At 43.7% G+C, this 21,037-nt stretch overlaps 1 protein-coding gene across 1 annotated transcript in view; it reads right to left on the bottom strand.

Moving 5' to 3' along the window:
* Positions 1–21,037, bottom strand: part of Dnah11 (dynein axonemal heavy chain 11) — a 327,366-nt gene that overhangs the window by 148,891 nt on the left and 157,438 nt on the right. Inside the window, exons 48-54 of the mRNA XM_087911463.1 lie at positions 19,651–19,753; positions 13,456–13,695; positions 10,503–10,664; positions 10,043–10,236; positions 6,361–6,523; positions 4,214–4,337; positions 3,440–3,582 (exon numbers count right to left, since the gene is read on the bottom strand). Coding sequence (XP_087767589.1) covers positions 3,440–3,582; positions 4,214–4,337; positions 6,361–6,523; positions 10,043–10,236; positions 10,503–10,664; positions 13,456–13,695; positions 19,651–19,753 — 1,129 coding nt within the window. The remainder of the gene's footprint in view (positions 1–3,439; positions 3,583–4,213; positions 4,338–6,360; positions 6,524–10,042; positions 10,237–10,502; positions 10,665–13,455; positions 13,696–19,650; positions 19,754–21,037) is intronic.

Below are 21,037 nucleotides of genomic sequence, written 5' to 3'. Positions count from 1 at the left end.
AGCCCACGGTGCTGCGGGTGGGCCTTCAGCTCCATCAGCCAATAGCCGCTGAAATACCAGCCCACTGGGGTATGGTATATTTCTTTTTTAAAAAGAGCCACAGATCTCGGCTCGGGCCTCTAGATTCTGGCGTTTGGTTCCGGCTTGCTCCCGGCTCCTGCTCCAGCAACTAGGCTCCCTTCCTGACGGTTTATGGTGTATGTAAGTTTTACCCCCCCAAATAAATAACCCCTTAAAACATAACTGGTGTGGGATTGGTTCGCCGTTACTAAAAGATTCTCAAGTGAGACTAGGCAGATGGCTCAGCAGGTGAGGGCTCGCAGCACATGCACAGAAACCTGAATTTGGTCCCAGCATCTACATGAAAGAAAGGGATGGGAGCATGTGCTTATACCACCAGGGCTGCCATGAGGCCGAGGCAGGCAGAGCCAGGGTCCTGCTGACCGGCCAGCTTAGTTGAATCTGTGATGTTTGGGTTCACTGAGTGGCCCTGTCTGAAATGACAACAACAATAATAACAAAGAAACAAACAAAACATGGAAAAGAGAGAAAAACATTGAAAGATTTTTTTTTTTTTTGTTTTTTGAGGCAGGGTTTCTCTGTAGCTTTGGATCCTGTCCTGGAACTAGCTCTTGTAGATCAGTCTGGTCTCAAACTCACAGAGATCCGCCTACCTCTGCCTCCCGAGTGCTGAGAATAAAGGCATGCGTCACCACGGCCTGGCCATTAAAAGAATTTCTAGCTTTCATTTGTGCATGAGCTCATGGTCGTGCGTTTGTGTGTGCTTGTGTGTGTGTGATGACACTTCTCCTAGAGCTACGTGTGATGGCACTTCTCTTAGAGCTACGTGTGATGGAACTTCTCCTAGAGCTACGTGTGATGGAACTTCTCCTAGAGCTACGTGTGATGGAACTTCTCCTAGAGCTACGTGTGATGGAACTTTTCCTAGAGTTACGTGTGATGGAACTTCTCCTAGAGTTACGTGTGATGGAACTTCTCCTAGAGTTACGTGTGATGGAACTTCTCCTAGAGCTACGTGTGATGGAACTTCTCCTAGAGCTACGTGTGATGGAACTTCTCCTAGAGCTACGTGTGATGGAACTTCTCCTAGAGCTACGTGTGATGGAACTTCTCCTAGAGCTACGTGTGATGGAACTTCTCCTAGAGTTACGTGTGATGGAACTTCTCCTAGAGTTACGTGTGATGGAACTTCTCCTAGAGTTACGTGTGATGGAACTTCTCCTAGAGTTACGTGTGATAGAACTTCTCCTAGAGTTACGTGTGATGGAACTTCTCCTAGAGTTACGTGTGATGGAACTTCTCCTAGAGTTATGTGTGATGGAACTTCTCAGATTTTTTTCAAAGATTTACTGTAATTGCATGTGTATGTATATGTGGATAGATGCACATGAATGCAGGTGCCCCAAGAAGGCCAGAGGCACCCGGTACCCTGGAGCTGGAGTTATAAGCAGTTCTGAGCTACCCACTATGGATGTCAGAAACTGATCCCCTGCAAGAGCAGGGAGCCATTGCTCCAGCTTCTGTTTCTCAGATTTTAACACGTCCCCGCACCCCTGGAGAACATGTTAACCAAACTCCTGGCTCCAAGGAACTATGAGAACCGCAGACCTGCAGCATGGTCATCCCATCTCTCCATTCCAGGAAGATTAGATTCAAACACATCACAATGCAACAAGTTTGCTCTTTTTACCACCTGACAAACATATTCTTAACAGCTTTCATTTCCTCTTTTGTGATATAGTTGTGGGAAGGGCCCTCGAACATGCTAGACAAGCATCCCTCCACGGATCTACAGCCTTCTGAGTCATACCTTTGTTATGGAGTTATGGAGCAACCTCTAAGGCAGCTGAATCTTGGATTTGCACCTTATAAACTCAGTACAGAATTACTCAGTAGCATCAACATGAAAGTTCAAATCACAGTCCCCTGAGGAAGCTCATTCTTCTGCCTAACCTTTAAGGAAAGAGCATTTCTGGCTGATGTCACTGTCACTGCCTATCCCTTTCCTCAAGTACCCATGCTCTGTAGAACCACAGAACCTTCACTGAGTTGACAGGCGTAGGGATAGCAGGAGAAACACAAAGCAATTGCTTTTTAAGGACACTAACTTTGTCTGTACTAGGAAGATCAAAATTGCTACAAGAGTGTTGGAGGCTGGGGCCCCAACTCTGGAGGTCTTGTTGTTTTCTAACACTCAGCCATGACCAAGGTTGCTTGCCCTAACTCTCACGATGCCCCAAAGGAAAGTGGAGCTTAAAAATATTTGGACAATACCCCCAAATCACTCTGTTGTATGAGAGGAGAGCGGGCTGTGCCCCACCACCCAGCTAGCTTAGCTCTGAAATAATTACACAGAAACTGTACTCATTTAAACACTGCCTGGCCCATTAGCTCTAGCCTCTTATTGGCTAACTCTCACATCTTGATTAACCCATTTCCATTAAATCAGTGTATCGCCACTTGACTGTGGCTTACCGGCATGCGTCTAATCAATATCCTTCTTGGGCAGGAGAAGCATGGTGTCTGCCCTTCCCTTCTTCCCAGCCTCCTGTTCTGTTTTTCCCACCTACCTAAGGGCTGCTCTATCGGAAGGCCAAGGCAGCTTCTTTATTCAACCAATGAAAGCAACACAAATAGAGAAGAACCTCCTACACCGTCACTTCACAAAGGACACACCCATGGAGATCCTGCCTCCTGCTGCTTGACAGAAGTGCTGCACCTCATTGACGTGCACTTCTCCGGCTCCATGGGCCATTTCTCCACAACAGAGCTCTCAGCTTTCTCTAATAGGTTCTTCACAGCCCACCTTACAAAAACATTGCTTCCTCCCTCAAGGGGCTGGAGCAAGGGCACAGCAGTTAAAAGTGTTTACTGCTCTTACAGAAGATGTGGGGTCCGTTTCTAGCATAACCATTTATAACTCCACTTTCAGGGAATATGACACCCTCTTCTGACTTCCATGGACACCAAGCATACATGTGGTACATATACAAGCACACACACACACACACACACACACACACATGGGCAAAATACCCATCCATACACATGAAGTAGAATAAATAAATCTAAATTTAAAACAACATACTTTCCTTTCCCTAAATGCTGCTGCCTTGAGTTCGGACCCAGGCCTGACAAGTGGAACACCGTCCCTCCCACAGGCTAGTTTCTGGTAACCTTCTTTACCTCCTCCACTGTTGTGGTTTTAACAGCACACTGTACACACCGCTCAGCCCAAGGCTTCCCAGTAGCTTATTACTACAGCTTGCTTCAGGACACACTGCAGACATGGCCTTTAAAAACGCACCTGTCCCTTCAAAATAAGTCACTGAAACCCATACTATGAATCCTGGCTGAGACGCCAGTCATGCCAGCAGCAGCTTTAGAATCACATACAGGTGACGCTGATGCTCCTTACCTTGAGCTGCAGTCGGACTCTGGCCAAGAAGAACTCCCAGCAGCCTTCTCTAGAGTCCACCATGCCAAGACCACGGACCTCATTACGAATCCCGGAAACTACATTGTCCATATCTTCATCATCGAACAGATCCCGGATGTCACCTACTCCCAGAGAATGGGCAGAATTACACAATGATAATGCAATTTATATTTTACAGTGCATTTTTCAGTGTTTGCAATGCTAAGATGAAGCTCCATTAGAAATGTCATCTTCCTTTGTCTTTGTTCTGATAAGACACAGAATTCACTGAGAGCAAGCAGACAGCTACACAACTGTATGTCCTCTAGAGCCTCGCCCCCCGGGCCTTCACCCCGACCAGACCCACACCTCTTAGACCTGTACTCCACAGGATGTTCAAATCCTCCAGACCCATATTGTCTAGTTCTATGCTCCAAACTCCCTAACCCGCAAAGCCCCTGACCTACATCCCACTGGTCATGCACACCCTCTAGACTCTCCACATCCACTGGAGCAGCATATTCTCTAGACCTACACAACAGGTCTAACATAGGAATAATATTTACTTCAGTCTGGGGCCTGCTGGAGGCACCACTCATCCATAAACTGACTAAGGAAGCAGTATAGTTCAAATCAGTTAGGGTTATAGCTTTCTTCCTAAAGACTGCACTAGCAAACATCTCGAAGACAAATTATCTCTTCTTAAAGTTCATTGAAACTACAGATAATTTGTCATTGGGAAAGATCTTTCAAGAAATGTGTCCATTTAATCACCCGAAGCCAGCAAGTCATTAATCAGCACGAGGAAGCTCTCGTCTAGAACGTGGGCATCTGTCAGCAGGAACACGGTGGGCATGTTCTTGGCTCCAGCTCTGATGTACAAATTGACCAGATCTACCTGTAAGGAAAGGAAAGCATGGCTCACGTTTTGTTAAAACCTAGATAGGATGTTGGGAGTGTGTGGCTGGGTGTTGGGAGGAACTTGGTAAGGGGGTGTGGGACAGTAGTTATGACTCTCCTCCCAGTGACTTGTCACAGCATCTCCAATTTGGGCATTTACTAGTGAGCATCATGTGACTTAGTGGAGTCTGTGGATGAAAACAGGCTGCTGCTGAGCCGAGACACCTTCTGATAAAGTGGCTGAGCACTCAGTGACGCCTCTGTCAGGCAACACGGTGACAGTCCCTCGCTCCAACAGTTGCCTCTCTATCCAAAATAGGTTTCCTTCATTATTTGGTCAGCAATATTAAAGGCACGGTTTTGTTTTTTTTAAAAAAAAAGTTTAAAATAGCCCTTGCCACAAATTCTAGGCATATTTTATAAGTACTACTATGGATTGAAACGCAAAAATTTAAATACACAGGATAGTTTACTAAACACACTGCCCCACTGCAGTTTGTTCTCACGCTCCACCTGCAGGGGAAGGAAACCTACTTGCATTGCAAAAGAAGCATCTTCCCTTTTGCCCCTTGTCACATAAGAACATGAGAAGCACTGAACCCTGAGATCATTTCAGGCAAAAATAAAGCATGTTCATATGTTTAAGACAGCATTTTTTCATCCGGGCTTATATTATTGAGCCTATACAAATTACAGAAATGTGTTAATGTGCTTGGCCATAAAGACAAAGGTACAAAGGGACCCCTGGAGAGAGCCCCTCTTCCCATACAGTTGGGAGGCCTTGTCCACATCTCAGAGCTGACATGGATTCTCTACCAGTTTATGCTCTGTCTGCCAGAAAATTGGGCCAGAGATACAATCAGCCCTCCACAGCCACAGGTTCAACCAAGGGCAAACGGGCAAACAAACAAAACAGAGGCCCAAGGGCATAGTGTGTGTGAGCACATCGCCTACAGACGTTGTTTTCTCGTGGCTCCCTCTACACAGCAGCACAACAATGACTACTGTGGCATTTCCATGGGGTTGGGCACTCCACGTAACCTGACGACTTTAAACACACAGGACCGTGCTCCAGTTAGATAAGGAATGTGACCATCCATCCATACCTGAAATTTCACTGGGTCCTGACCCTAATCCTCTACAGAAAACGATGGGTGGGTGAGTGAGAAGATAAATTGGGAGCTTGATGGGGGGTAAAGGGAGGGGGAAGGGAGAGAACATGAGGAAATAGAATGATTGAGTTGGGGGAGGTACACAGAGGGAGAGCAAGGAGGGAGCTATCTTGATAGAAGGAGCTATTATAGGGTTAAGGAGAAATCTGGAGCTAGGGAAACTTCCAGGAATGCATAAGGATGACCCCAGCTAACGCCTAGCAATAGTGGAGATGGTGCCTGAACTGGCCTTCCCCTGTAATCAGATTGGTGACTATCCTGTCATCATAGAAACTTCATCCAGCAATTGATGGAAGCAGATAACAGAGATCCACAGTTAAGCACTGGGCTGAGCTCCCAGAGTCCAGTCAAAGAGAGGGAGGAGGGATTGCATGAGCAAGGGGGTCAAGACCATGATGGGGAAACCCACAGAAACTGCTGACCTGAGCTAGTGGGAGCTCGTTGACTCTGGACTGCTAGCTCGGGAACCTGAATAGGACCAAACTAGGCCCTCTGAATGTGAGTGACAGTTCTGTGGCTTGGGTAGTCTGTGGAATCACTGGCAATGAGACCAAGATTTATCCCCAGTGCATGAACTGGCTTTTTGAGACCCATTCTCTATGGAGACATACTATGCTCAGCCTCAGTACAAGGGGGAGAGGCTTAGTTCTGCCTCAACTTGATATGTCTTATTCTTACTGAGGAGTGGATGAGGGGGTTGGGTGGGAAGAAGATGGGGAAGGGGAGCAGGAGGAAGGAAGGGAAGGGAAATTGTGGTTGATATGTAAAATGAAAAAAAAACCCTTTTAAATAAAAAATAAAAACAAAACAAAACGAATGGGTGCCTGCTGTGCTCGTCCATTTCCTTACCCGAAGCTCTTGGGTCCCGTAGCCTTCGGTCAGAGTGATCTGGAAGACCTCCATGCCGCACAAGTAAGCAGCGAGCCGAGACAGGCTCTGCTTGCCAGTGCCCCCAACTCCAACCAGGAGGGCATGGCCTTGAGGGATTCGAAGGATGCGGCTGATGCGGCACCTGGGGAAAGAACCAGTCATGAAACAAACGTCCTGGATGGCAGCAGTGTGTGGAGATGAAGTGCCAGCTTCAGTGGAATGATTGTGTCCCTGCCCGCATGGTTACCCGTCAGAGAGCATCAGACTTGTAATGTCTGCCTCTGAAGTTACCCAGGTGTCACATGTGGACTCAAACTGCACTATACTGCGGGAAAGGATATTCAAGGCCCATGTGTAAGGTTCAATTTTTATTTTTTTGATTAAAAAGAAAAATCCCAAATCTCTGTCAGTTCCCCAGTACAAAGACCCTCAGGAAGATTTGCATGAAGACCTTGCTCTAAAACCACTTTACAAAAAAACAAAACAAACAAACAAGAAAAGAATTGGCCTGGATCAACAGACATCTCCATGTGCTTCGTTCAAGGAGACTGAAGATCCGTTCCCCTAAAACATATCTATTTAATTTTTTTTATGTGAATGCTTTGCCTGCGTCTGTGTACATACACCAAGCATGTGCCTGGTGTCTAAGGAGGTCACAAGACACATTGGATCGCCTGGAACTAGAATTACAAATGGTTGTGAGTCATTGTGTCAGTGTTAGGGACTGAACCTGGTCCTTTCTTGACCACTGAGCCGCTTCTCGAGCCCCAACACTTGCTTCTTGCTATGATTCTTGCTGCCCTTTCCCCTCAGGTGGCCACATGAAGGCCACATTAGCCATGGGTATCTGAAAGTTAAGTTTCTTCTGAGACCAGTCAGCCCCTCACCCTATTTTAGCCTAGAGATTCTGAATGTTTATACTAACGATATATAACTCCATTTTCCAGGAAGGAATATATTGGTTTTAACACTAGTATAATACTGGTTTACTTAAAAAAATGACTTACATGTGTTATAAAAATTAAAAAACAACCCACAAAATAGAAAGTATGTAGATGTCCAACTACAAAAGTTGGACGTTATTATCCTTGCTTTTCTGAAACAAATAAATTCCAGCATGGATGACCCACATCACTCTTGGTTTTGGAAAACTGAAGCTGGAGTCTTGCAGGACCGACATGTAATATCACTTCAAGGCTCTAGTAACTGAGAAGCCAGAGTACTGTTACAAGCCTTGTGACTCCATTGGATTTTACAACATGGGACCCCACTAATAAGATCACCTTGGAAAAGATACAGCAGGAGAGAAACCCCAAGTCCAAAGTTAGGCAAAATGTTTAAAAAACATTTTAAAGCATGTTTCCAGGCTTTGGGTTAGGCTTTGGCTGCATCTTAAGGAATGTTTCCAGGCCCAACAGAATTCACTAAGTGACAACGTCCCTTTCTTCAAAGCTCGAGGGCACTCTCTTCATATCCCTACAGCTGAGTCAATCACCTTTACTCCTAGAATCTCAAATCAAAGAAACACTTTATGATTTGAGCCAGGAGAATCCCACACTGAAGATAAGGTAGTCTTCCCACATGGGAAAGGGTTTCCCTCCATGTTGGAGGGGGATCAGTTTTACCTGGCCACATGTGCTGACAGCATATTATGATGTCACAGGGGACAGTGTGGCCAGTAATTTGCTGTGCTCAGCATGTTTGCAGCAAGTGAGTGCAGGTTGCTCTTAGAATTGTCCTTTAGCCCCAAGGCTAAACATTCTAGAATAACTATTAAATTTCCTATAGTTTCTCCATTCAGATTCACTTCTTTTATGAGTAATTTTTCTTGTTCTTATTGATTTACTTTTTATGATATACTTTTAAAATTTTTAACTCTTATCATTGTCATTTAATAGAAAGGCCTGGGATAATGAGGGTGATTTGGGCAAGGAGAGTTGTATTGTCTGTAAAGATGACTTCCCACTTGGTGGCAACAGAAACAGTTTAGTTGAGCAGTTTGAGATCCTGGTACAGGCCATCCAGTGGCGTGGCCTCACGGTTCCTTATCTTCATTATAAGAAAATAGCCCCCCTGGAAGGGCCTGGAAATGATCAGATTTTCTTTTAAGCAATAGAATTTAAAAATCCATTGCCTCAAGAAATTTTAGTCGATATGTATCATATCCACCAAAGGATAAATAGTATGTTCCTTCTGAATAAATATTATCTTACTTGTGACAGATAAAAACAAGTATCAGATCACAGAAATTGTAGGAACAAGGCCTTGAAAAGATGAACAGACTTTATGGAGTCCAGTTGGAGGCTCCCAGTAATGTCCCTATATCTTTTTGTTGTAGTTTGTTTTAAATGATCATTATTTGGGTTGATTGTTTTAAATTGGAAGGTAAAAATTATGATATCAGATCTCACGGAAGTCAAATGGTTCCAGTTGTTACTGTGTGCACAGTGTAGATTGCTGTGGAGCGCTGTTTACTACACGATGTGTGTGGAATACCACCACGGTGTCATCTAACAACCAATGACGAATACAAGTTTTTCAAAGAGGGAAACAATGTTCTGGGTACATGAGGCCTGTTTATGCCTCTCGGGCCTCGTATTCTGCTTGCCCTGTTTTTAATCTAAGTTACGCATGCTACAGCCACTTTCATCTTTCACTCTGTTGTTTGAGCATTCCTGGTTCAGGCCTCAGTGGCTTCTGCAACCTGCTTCTCCCAAATCTTTCCACTATCAGTTAAGCTGGTCATGTAGATCTCATCTTAAAAAAATGCCACCTCTTCCCTTAGACACCAGTTCCTCTTTAGAAATCCAATACAGGTTGGGCATCCTTTACCCCCAAATCTTAACTGCTCTAAAGCCTAAAGCACTTCATGGATCTAGGAGACAGAGTGTACAGACAAATCTCAGCCACATTAAAAGCTGACCCAACTCCCCGGAAGTGATGTGCGGAAAGTTTAATAGATAGGGAAAGTACAGCGATGCCGTGATTAGGTTGGGGTTTTAACCCCAAGATGTCTCATTCCAGGAAAGAACACATCAGAAACTCTGTGCATTTTGGATGAGGCATTGGTTTCTCAACCTTCATCTTCTTCCTCCATCTATCTGTTGTCCTTCTTGGCCCAATGCATTACTCCTGGGACATTTTTCTTGATCATTCGTTCATGTTCTCGTAAATGTTCACTGGAGAAGGCACGGGGTGGAGGTGCCCACACTGGGCTGTGAGCCTGGATGATCAACTGGAGAAGGCAGTGGGTGGAGGTGCCCACACTGGGCTGTGAGCCCGGATACTCAAGCTTTACTCCAAGGCAAGCACTTGCTCTACTTTCCTTCTAAGAAGATGTGCCCACCTTTTGTTCTCACTGGCTGCTCTAAGACACTACAAGAATCGGCTATGCTGCTGCCTGGGATGCACTGGACACTGCACACGGCCCACTTACCCATGAAGGTCAGGGTATGTCCCGTCCTACCCACACATCCCACAAGTCATTTCTGCTCCTCTTTCTTCCCACCCTTCTCCAACAGGGCTGCAGCGAAATACATTTGTATGGATCTGTAGCTGTTTGGAAACTAGTTTGCCTCTGCATGTGCAGCTAGGACTGTGACATAATTGACAGCGACATGTGTTTTACCACCGTGGGAACAGTTGTGGCTGCACAACTTACACATGTTGCATGGCATCTTCAAACAGCACCAGGTGCATGGCGGAGTGGAGCTCGTTGTAGGTGTCTACCGTTTCTCTAAGAATCGCCTTCAGGCCTTCCCAGTCCTTCACTGGCATGTAACAAGGGTCCTCCGCACCAGTAGCAAAGTGGCAATAAATAAGGGGCTGTTGCCGCAGCATGCTCTCATCAGCACCCTGCAGGAGAACACGGATAAAGTGTGGGACAAGAGCCACCTGGAGAGTCACCTGGGCAGAGGCCTATTCAAGAGACCAGCTTGTGCCAGCAGGTCTGTGCGCAAGTAGACCAGACAGCATCCCTTAGTGGGACACAGCACATCTGCGAATCTCAGTTATTGTAGGAAAGGGAAGTCTGCTCGCTCACCTGCAGCCCAGAGGCTCTAAGTCTGGCCGCACACCAGCCAGAGGCCTTTGAACAGTGCCCGCTCACCTCCACCACTTACTTTAAAGTACTTATGGGCAGCTTCCAGCATTTTTCTGTGAAACAAGTCACAATCCTTTGTGTCTATCAGTTTGTCTCCATAAACACGGGATGATTCATGAAGCCACAGGCGCAGTACATCTTCTGGGCATTTTAAACATTCAGGAGAAGCAAACAAAATCCCCTATATGAGAGGAATTAGAAACACACCTTTAATTCAGAAGATAGTGTCATTCTCACGTTTAGGATTTATTTAACTCTGTACTATGCACATGTGCAAATAAAACTCATTTCACCTTCTGATAAGTGATATTATAGAAATTCAAGTATAATACCCATTTTAAAAAAAACGTGTATGAGTGTTTAAACCATATATATGTCTGTGCTTCATATGAGTGTCTGGTGCCCTTGAAGGCCAGAAGATGACATAAGATTTCCTGGGACTGGACTTACAGATGGCTGTGAACCATGATGTGGGTGCTGGGAATTGAACCTGTGTCCTCTAGAAGAACTCAGCTCTCAACTTCTGAGTCATCTCTTTCTCCCTCATCATACACATTTCTTAAAAATGATTTATTTATTATTACTTTATATGTATGAGTGTTTTGCCTGCATGGATGCACACAACATATGAGCAAAGCCCAGAGGCCAGAAGACAAAGCTAGATCCTTTAGAAGTGAAGTTAGATACAGTTGTAAGTCACCATGTTAGTGCTGGGAACTGAACCTGAGACCTCTGCAAGACCTGCAAGTGCTCTTACCTTCCCAGTCATCTCTCCAGCTCCCTCATCACATGTGGTTTAAGGAATGTAACTAAAACGATTTCAAGAGTCAGCAGGAGCTAAAGCTCACACCTCTGCCTATGTATCTCAGCTGCCAGTGGATTTTACAAAACAAAAGCCCGAACAGAATGAAAGTAACAGGATACAGACTTTCCTTGTTTTTTTAATCCTTTGATACCTGTCAGTCAAAACCCTTTCACTTCACAAATGAAAAAACAAATCAAATGTAGAAAAGATCAAATGTAGATTGTCCTCTCTGGGAAGGTAGACCGAGGACGAGCACAGACTCACCGTCTCCTGTGCCCACCGACACTGCCCTTCAGCATCTGGGGTGCAGGTGACCCCAGCTTTGTGGACAGCCAGCTTGCTCTCCACACACAGAGCACGGAGGACACTGTGGAGAACTGAACTGCAGGAGGCTGACACTGTTCACAGGTATGGGACATGCTGGGCAGCCTGAACCTGGAAGCTAAGCAGGCAGGACCACATTCCAGCTCAGCTTTTCTGCTAAGAGGAAGACTTGCTTTTAACAAGACTTTACAAAGCAAAGCCTTTCTGGCAAGTGCTAGAAACATGGATGTGAAAGCGAATGGTCCATGCTATTCTCAAGTGGCTGTCTGATGTGTGGTCAGGTTCTGAGGTCCTGACGAGAGCTGTGAGTGGAAGTCCTGTGAGGTTTCCCCATCTGCCCTCCGCACAAAGCAACTGTGAGTCTTAGACAACTCCCCAGGCACTTCACTGCCCACAGATGACCACATCATATCCGATTTAGAAATTCAAGATCTCCAATTCCTCTTTAGGATTCCCTTATATAATCAATGGTGAACACTGCCCTTTTACCACACGTTACAATTTGACTCTCAAATGCCTCCTTACCCTACTTCGGATCACTCTGGTCTCTGTGTTTGTCCCGAACATCCTATGCAATCAAGGTAATTTTTAGTATCAAGCCAAATGATTTATAATTTAAAATTTCATACTTTGATATGTGTTTAAAATGATATGTTATGTTCTATGTAAAAACATGACCAATTCCTCTTATTTGGCACTTACGATAATAAAGCCTTTGTTTACAAAGCTCAGATTCTACCTTCACTGCTATTGCTCACTCACTATCAACCACAGGCTGTGTGTCTCCCTAAATATATGTATTGAAGCTAAACTGTGGGACCAGTGAGACAGATCGGTGGTTAGTGCAGGAGAATTGTATGTATTCTGACAATCATGTTTTAAATAAAACGCTGATTGGCCAGGCAGGAGTTGTGGGCGGGAAAACCAGACAAGAAGTGGAAATGATGCAAGGAGAGCAGGAGAATTCTGAGGAGGAGGAAGCTGATTCCTCCCACTCCTGCCCAGACCATGGAAGCAGCAGGATGTGGTCTGCCCCAGTGAAAAAGGTGCTGAGCCACATGGCTAAAATAGATCAGAAAAATAGGTTAATCTAGATGTGAGAGTTAGCCAGTAAGAAGCCTGACCTAAAGGGCCAATCAGCTTTATAACTTACAGAGATCTCAGTGTGATTTTTCTCTGGGACTAAACAGCTGGGGGGCAGGGCGGGAAAGAAGCCCCAACAAGCATTCCAGTTCATGTTACAGGTGGTGACCTGAGTTCAACCCCCCAGGTCTCATGTAAAGGTTGAAGGAGCGAACCAAGGCCATAGAGTTGTCATCTGACCTCCACAAGCATGTGTAGAATGCACCCTTTCCCACACCTTACACACTCACACACAATGAAAAAAATACTTAATTGCCAAGGTGATAATATGAAGAGGTGGGGCCTCTGGCAGCTATTAAGCAATAATGGAGAGGTGATCTCATATAAGCAGTGCTATGTATTTTCCCTTTTATCCTGTCTGCTGTGGATAGACACAATGGTCAAGGCACTGTCCTCACCAGACACTGAGCTTGCTGGTACCTTGACCATAGACTACTTAGCACCACTGACCTAGGAGCAATACATTCTCATCGTCTAATGAATTACCAAGTCTCAGGAACCTTGCTGTATCAGCACAGATGTTGTGCAACCTGAAGGGAACCATCCCATTGATAGGAAGGGCATAAAGTTTGCCATGTTCCTTCACAGACAGAAACACACACATAAAACAACAAAGTGTAGCTGAAAACTGAAATGGTTCTATCAATGAATGCCACACGTTGTCCTGATATTCAAGAAGCTAGCATGCCAGTTGAGGTACCTGGAAGATGTTTGATAGGTCTCTCAGATTAAAAATGTAGTGGAATTTAATAGCTGTGGGTACAAAGCTCTCTGCCACCATCTGATGGAATGCTATTGCTGCCTGGATCAGAGAGGGGCCAGCCCTGAGAACCGAGGGGCAGAACGCTTGCTGCTGGAGATGGAAGTGGAAGATCTGACCGTAGATGGTCATCAGGGCATCCGTCGATGGAAAGTTGAATGCGAGCACCGTGAAATGCCTCTGAAAAGCAACAACACATAACAGAGATATCAACCAGACCAGAAAATGCAGTTTCCCCCTTTTTATTAATTTTAATAAAGCCTGTCTTTTTGTAACAGGCAGATTATCACGTCTGCCTTATGTGAGCACTTTCCCATTTCCCAGACTTACCCGTCTTCAGTACATGCATCTTAATTATATATGCCTATGTCTTAGGTGCCTAAAGGAAAATAGGATTAAACCGTCTTTGACTGCCAATCTCTGCAAGCAAAGGGTTAGGGGAGAAAGTACCTTTGGGATTTGTGTCTCTAAGCCAAGTTTGTGTCAAGAGAGTTCAGCTGCTATTAGATAATGGTTTGTGAAGAATCATGCTCCTATGGCTATAGTCTCCTAATTAAAGGGCAGGAGGGCTATCTGTGTTGGGAATGCCCTTTTAAATTGGTCTAGAATGTTTTTTAAACAAGTTTTAGCTACATTAAAAATTTAAATTTTTTAATCAAATATGTCAAATCTAAGAATTTATTGGATGTCAAACTTTTCTTAATATCTTACAGTGAATTAAAGAAGTTACAAATATTAACAAGTCAATGCCATAATTCTGGAGTGGAAATTAACAACAAACACACAATTTGTCAAATTACATTTTTTAAAATCCATTCTGATTAAAAGACAAGAAAAGGTTTCTCTGATGGTTGAGAGACCAATAGCATTGCTGCTTTTAAGTAATTGTCTTAGTCTCTGAGCAACCACAAGAACCCCTAGGCTTCCATTTTATATTTAAAGAGGGGCTCTAGTCACTCTTTGTCACTAATCTTTTTTCCCCTGAGGGGAAAATTTAGGTCTCAGTTTTTAGGTTTTATATTTTAACAGTAGATTGAATATTATATTGGCAAAATGAGTTCCGTGTCCCAAAGAGTTAAACAGTCAAATGTTTAATCTGTGTTTTTGGTCTGGCTTTAAGGTAAACAGGACTCACTAGGTTTGGAAGTTTGTGTAGAAAGTTTATTAAGAGGCTGGAAATCACCAGTTGTCATTATGATCTTTTGCCCCCTTTTTAGTAAGTTGTAGTGAGTCAGGAACATTGGCTTAGTGGCCCCATTTTTGGCCTGTAGCATTATGGTATGAGAAAGTCAGGATCATGGGTTTAGGAACCTTTTTTTTTTTCTTCTCCAGTGAAATCATCAGTGGCTGTGATGTCATCAGGGCTAGTACTCCTCTGTTGTATGTGTAGTTATTTTATTTATTTTTATTTTTTTGTGAAAAAAGTGCAAACATATCTGTTGTCAGGGTTTCTGACTGGTTCCTACAATCGTTAAGTCCCAAAGAAATGTAGGAACTTATTGTAGACACAGAGGTCTACATTAACTATAAACTGATCAGCCCATTAGCTCAGGCTTCTTATTAGCTCTTATAACTTATATTAGCCCATTATTCTTGTCTGTGTTAGCCACGTGGCTTGGTACCTTTTTCAGTGGGGCAGTCACATCTTGCTTCTTCTGTGGCGGGCTCACAATGACTGTAGAGAAATGTGCTGCCTCCTTCCCAGAATTCTCCTATTCTCATTGACTCGCCTCTACTTCCTGTCTGGTTGTCCTGCCTATACTTCCTGCCTGGATACTGACCAATCAGCACTTATTTAAAATATAACTGACAGAATACAATTGTCCCACACCACATATCTTTGATCCCAAATTAATTAAGATTGTTCATGGACATCTATATTTAAGAAGCTTAGTGTAAACAGTGTGTGGCTTAGGGCATTATGTGGTGTTTGAGGATAAAATTGTTTTGCTTTTATATTTTGAAGTTGTGTTTTTAAGGAGCCATGTGCACACTCCACAATTCCTTTTCACCATTAACAACCTACATAGCTCTTTTATTGAAAGACCCATTTGTAAAAATTAACATAGCAGTTTTAAGGGATCTTTTTTACAACTTTAGGAAAAATAAAGGAATATAGCTGTGTGAATTGTAGCAATGGATCAGCTGGGAAAAGATTATTAATTGGGCCTTTAAATTGAGCAAATGTAATTGTCCAAGAATTACTATTTTGGAATAACCAATTAATTTTTTGCTTAGTATAAGGAACATTGATTACAGCTGTTTTTTTGCCAAAATATTTTTTAGATTTTATAATTTTTTTTGTGTTAAGTAAGCTATTGCTTTAAAATAAGGGTTTAATATCTTAATTGGCAAAATGGGAAGGTGTAGCCATAAAAGTGGACCATTTTGTCATAATGCTGTTGTAGGAGTAAGTTTTATGGGTAATATACATGTTTGTCAAGGCTAATTATAATTAACACAATGTATTTGTTGCTTTTGTATAGCATGCTCTACCTTGGTCAGTACCTGTCTGGAGTTTCTGTAAGTTATCTGCTGGAATTTGGATCACTGCTTCCTTTAAGAAGTTTACTTAGTGGCTCAAGGTCTTTTTTTAGGATATTTTAAATGAGGTTTTTACCATTGTATGTCTTATTAACAGTTGGTAAGCTACCTTTTTGATCCAAGTTGCAAGTTTACCTAGCTGACAGGCTTAACTTGCACTCATTTACAATTTTTAAGACACCTGTCTGGGCCTTAAGCTGCAGTTTCTTGAAGATACCTTTTTGTGGCTTGGCTGTCAGATAAGGCTCGGCTCCGAACTGACTCTGGGACATGTGGTGGGCACAAACCATGCTCCCTCTGCTGCTTGGACATGTCCCGCCTGGGACTTGGAATCAGGAGGCTCTGGTTTAGCAGTCCCACCATAGACTAGCATGAGAGGAGACTGAGACATTTAGCTCGGGTTCCCCAGTACCCACCATTGCAGTGACTCTGAGACTGTTGTGTCCCTAAGCTCAGGAGGGTAGAGCTATGTTAACTTTTACTGTCCTTGCTTTTTTAATCTAAATCTTATAATTACAAAATCAGAATTCCTGAAGTCCCTCCTCTGTTAAAAGTCATAGAATTATCCACATAGGCTTTTTGATTGTGGGTCAATTAGCCTCTAGGCATTTCCATTGACCAACTGGTGCGCTGACTGGGAGGTGCAGCTCTTCACACTCCCCTGTCTTCTGCCTTTTCTGGCTCCACCGCACAGTGCGGGTCTGACTCAGCTGGCTACAGCAGGTGTGCGTGGACTGCCACAATCTCAGTGGTAACTCAGGCCGTTGCTAGGTCAAATGCCGCATGCATTCCCTCATCCTTCCCACCTGTACAGCAGCAACCAAGGCTGCAGCTCCGTGACTGAAGCACCACTGCTTGCATGGGAGAAGGCGAGGCCTCACTTTGGCCTCTCTGAGTCCAGAGCAGCCCGAAGGCGGTGGTGCAAATGCCCAGTGTGGGGGCAGGAATATAATATTTATAAACTCTAAATATCTTTGCCTTTGTTTCACTTTAGCTCCTCTAGTTATTAAAATACATCCAAGCCAGTGTATTGATAATTGAATATTATTTTTGTCTCATATTTATAAATGTTTACAGTTTTACTCCTGAATTTTTTTGCTCCGCCTTTCTCTTTACTCTTTTATTATTTACTATTTATTTTTGAGTGTGCATCATTCACCTCTCCACCTGTGGTATGATTTTTTTTGCGGGTTCCTCACATACTCTCTTGTACTCCTGGTCACACTTTTATGTGTTTTGGGGTTTACTGGTATGCCCCACATTGGGCACCATATGTTGGCGATCAGCCTTGACAAAAATACCTCTTGCCAGGGTAGCGGCATGGGGATATAGAAAAATTAGCAAGGAACACAAAGATACATGAAAAATAATAAAACAGAAACTACAGGACAGTACTGGGATGGGGGTCCAGGGAATACTGAAATCATCTGCATCTAATTTCCATACGCTCTTTATACAAAAGGGGGAGAAAGGCAACAAAAGGCTTCTTTAACATGATACAAAGGACGACTTAAACAGTTAATTGCTTTAACACTTTAAGACATCAAGTTATTAACATTTTGTTGTTTAGACAGTAAAGTCACTCTAGACCAAATATCCCAAAGACAGTCATTCCCCAAATAACCTCATATTACAAAAACAACAACAAAATATGCTTACATATCATGACCATCTGTCATGATAAAATAAATTTACCTATATGTGCCATCTTAAAGTAAAAACCAAGTAAGCACATCCTGACTCAGGATGTGCAGCTCTACGTGATGCCAACAACTCTCTAACCATCAGACAAGGTAAAAACAGTCTCATTTTTGGGCCTCCACACACTACAAAACATTCTGGAAAAGAACAAATTATTGAGACAATAAAGTGATCAGTGTTTAAGAATTAAATATCTACCAGGCAGTAGTGGTGCACAACTTTAATCCCAACACTCGGGAGGCAGAGACAGGCGGTTCTTTGTGAGTTTGAGGCCGGCCTGGTCTACAGAGCAAGTTTCAGGACAGGCTCCAAAGTTACAGAGAAGCCCTATCTCTAAAAACAACAAACAAAAATCACCACCACTGCAGCAAAAAGAATTAAATATCCACAATATGGAGAGAATGCTTAAAATTTAACAAAAAACATTTGATCTAAAAATGGTCAAAAGGATTTTAATAACATCTCCCCCAAAGAAGATTTACAAGTGGATAAACACCCATGAAAAGATGCTTCAATCTCTGATCACCTGAGAAATGCAAAACAGAGCTATCCTGATACTGCCCTGTTCCCATAAGCATGACTGCTATGAAGAAACAAAGTCAGAATCCTGGTTGACAAAGATGAGGAGAAGCTGGAACTTCCTGCACTGTTGGTGGGGGTGGAAGGTGACATGACCATTGTAGGAACAGAATGGCAGATCCCAAAAAGCTATAAACCAAATTACTGTCTGATTCTGTATTCTACTTCTGGGTAGACAGTCAAAATAATCGAAAGCAGAGTTGTCGAGAAATATCTGTGTGCCTACAGTTCAGAACAGTTTTATTCTCCCTAGAGGGGAAACCAAGAAAGTGACCCAGTGTTCACGGCGAGTAAACAGATGCGCAAAATGCAGCACGGAGGACACACAGCGCATCCCAGGCTTCAGAAGGAAACCCTGCAGGACGCTACATGCGTGATCCCTGCAGCACGCTACATGCGTGATCTTTAGCACGGCATGCTAAGTGAAGCACACCAGTCCTCAGACAGTGCAGGGCTCCACCTAAATGAAGTGCTTAGAGAAAGAAGGGTTGGAGAAACAGAGAGTCTGATGCTGACTGTGAGGGCTCAGAGCAGAGAAGGAGGGGGTCATTGCTTAAGGGATAGAGTTGCAGTTTCACCTAAAAGTATCACAGAGACAGATGGTGATGATGTGTCAGAAAAAGGCATTTAGTCCACCCAGTGTCCACTTAGAATGATTGGTTAAGTTGATAAATTTTATGCAACGCTTATTTTAGTATAATAATAAAACTGAAAAAAAAGATTTTCCTAAGATGCCTGCGGGGGATGCAGAAGGTTTTTCAGGCAGAGAAACTATTCTGTGTGACATTTTGACGGTGGACACATGCCATTATACATTTGTCAACCCTACAGAACAGGGAGGACAAAGAAGGAACCCCAGTGCAAACTCTGAGTGCTTGTTAATGATTACGTGCCAGCATCACCTTGTCAAATGTAACGAATGCAGAGGGTAAACAGAGTTCAAATGAAGCAGGTGGTGGTGGATGTGGGCCTAGACAGAAATACTGTCAACTCATTGCAATAAATGTAAAACCTAACTAAAAATACTGGATTGATTAGGAAAAAAATATCTGTTTAAATAATTGTCCAGTGGGAGTCTTGCTTTATAAGTACCAAGAAACAAGATGCTGTATTTTGTTGAGGGAGGGTCTCACTAAGGATTTTAGCCTACCTTGGAAGTCACTGTATGGCCTAGGTTCGCCTTGAACTCACAACACAGCTGCTTCAGCCTCCCTAGTGCTGGTATTTCTAGAGTGTGCCAACATACCCAGCCTGGTCTACATCCCGAATATGACATCCGAGGACATCTAGGGAGAATGGAATGAAACTCACCTGCAGCCTTGGGTTGATGGTAAAGCTGCCCACCATAGGATTCATGCAGGCCACGTACTGGCAGCTGCGGATTTCCTTAAGCATCATCTTCTGCCGATCATACCTAAGGGACAGAAGCAGAAGCTCAAGTCTAAAGACAAGAGGACAAAACAGTGAGCCACAGCTTGTAAAAGATTTCATCACACACACCGGATCTTTGTGATCGTTCTGCAAGCTCGACCTTCTTGGTCTCATCTAGGACATCAAAAATCTTAGCTCAGAAAATGGAAGATGAGAGAACTGTTGGAGGCCAAAGCCAAGATCAGAAGCTGAATCAATATAAACTCTTACTGCTCATCGATTTCCACATGGCTCTAACATGAGTGAAAACTATGCTGTCCTCACGGCGAGGGTCAGTGGGTTGGCTGGGGCTCCCTCACCTCATCCTCCAGTCACGGATAGCAAACTAGAGTGCCCAGATCAAACATTTACATCCTACAGGGTAAAACCAAGCTTTCCTTCAATAACTTACGACTTAATTTCCACACAGTTGCTATGTTGCTTGACTCCTTTTCAATCCAATCTTGCAAAGATAAAAGGGGAAACTGCTGTGTTTAATATGATTAAAAGATATATAAATGGAGGGCTGGAAAGATGGCTCAGTGAGTAGGGTTCTGGCCACTGATGGAGGAGGGTTATCTGTCTATTGTGTTATTTTCATTGGTCAATAAAGAGACTGCCTTGGCCCTTTGATAGGACAGAAAATTAGGTAGGCGGAGTAAACAGAATAGAATGCTGGGAAGAGAGCAATGAGGCAGATGCCATGGAGCCAGCCACCAGGTCAGACATGCTGAATCTTTTCCGGTAAGCCACCACCTCGTGGTGCTACACAGATTATTAGAAATGGGTTAATATCAAGATATGAGAGTTAGTCAGTAACTAACTCTCTAGAGATAATGGGCCAGGTAGTGTTTAAATGAATACAATTTGTGTGTTGTTATTTCCGGGGCTAAGCTAGCTGTGCGGGAGCCGGGTGGGATGAAAAGCAGGCCTGCCTGCAGCTCCATCACACTACAGGCCACACACACACACACACACACACACACACAACACACACACACACACACACACACACACATACACCCGAGTTCAGATCACCAGCATCCAAGTGAGAGCAGGCATGGTAGCATGCACCTGCACTCCCAGCAATTGGGACAGGCGGATCCCTGGACCCGGTCAGTCTAGTATCAGGGAGGTTCAGGTCCAATGAAATACCCTGTCTCAAAAAATGAGATATAAAGAGACCTGGTATATGGTGTAGACCTCTGACCTCCTCACATGACACACATATATAAATATGTATGCACATATACATACACACACACACACATAAACATCAAGATTACAA

This window comes from Myodes glareolus, chromosome 11, assembly GCF_982192425.1.
Source record: "Myodes glareolus chromosome 11, mMyoGla1.1, whole genome shotgun sequence".
Lineage (NCBI taxonomy): Eukaryota > Metazoa > Chordata > Mammalia > Rodentia > Cricetidae > Myodes > Myodes glareolus.
The sequence above is the reverse complement of the archived record's forward strand: the minus strand, read 5'-3'. Positions and strand labels throughout refer to the sequence as shown.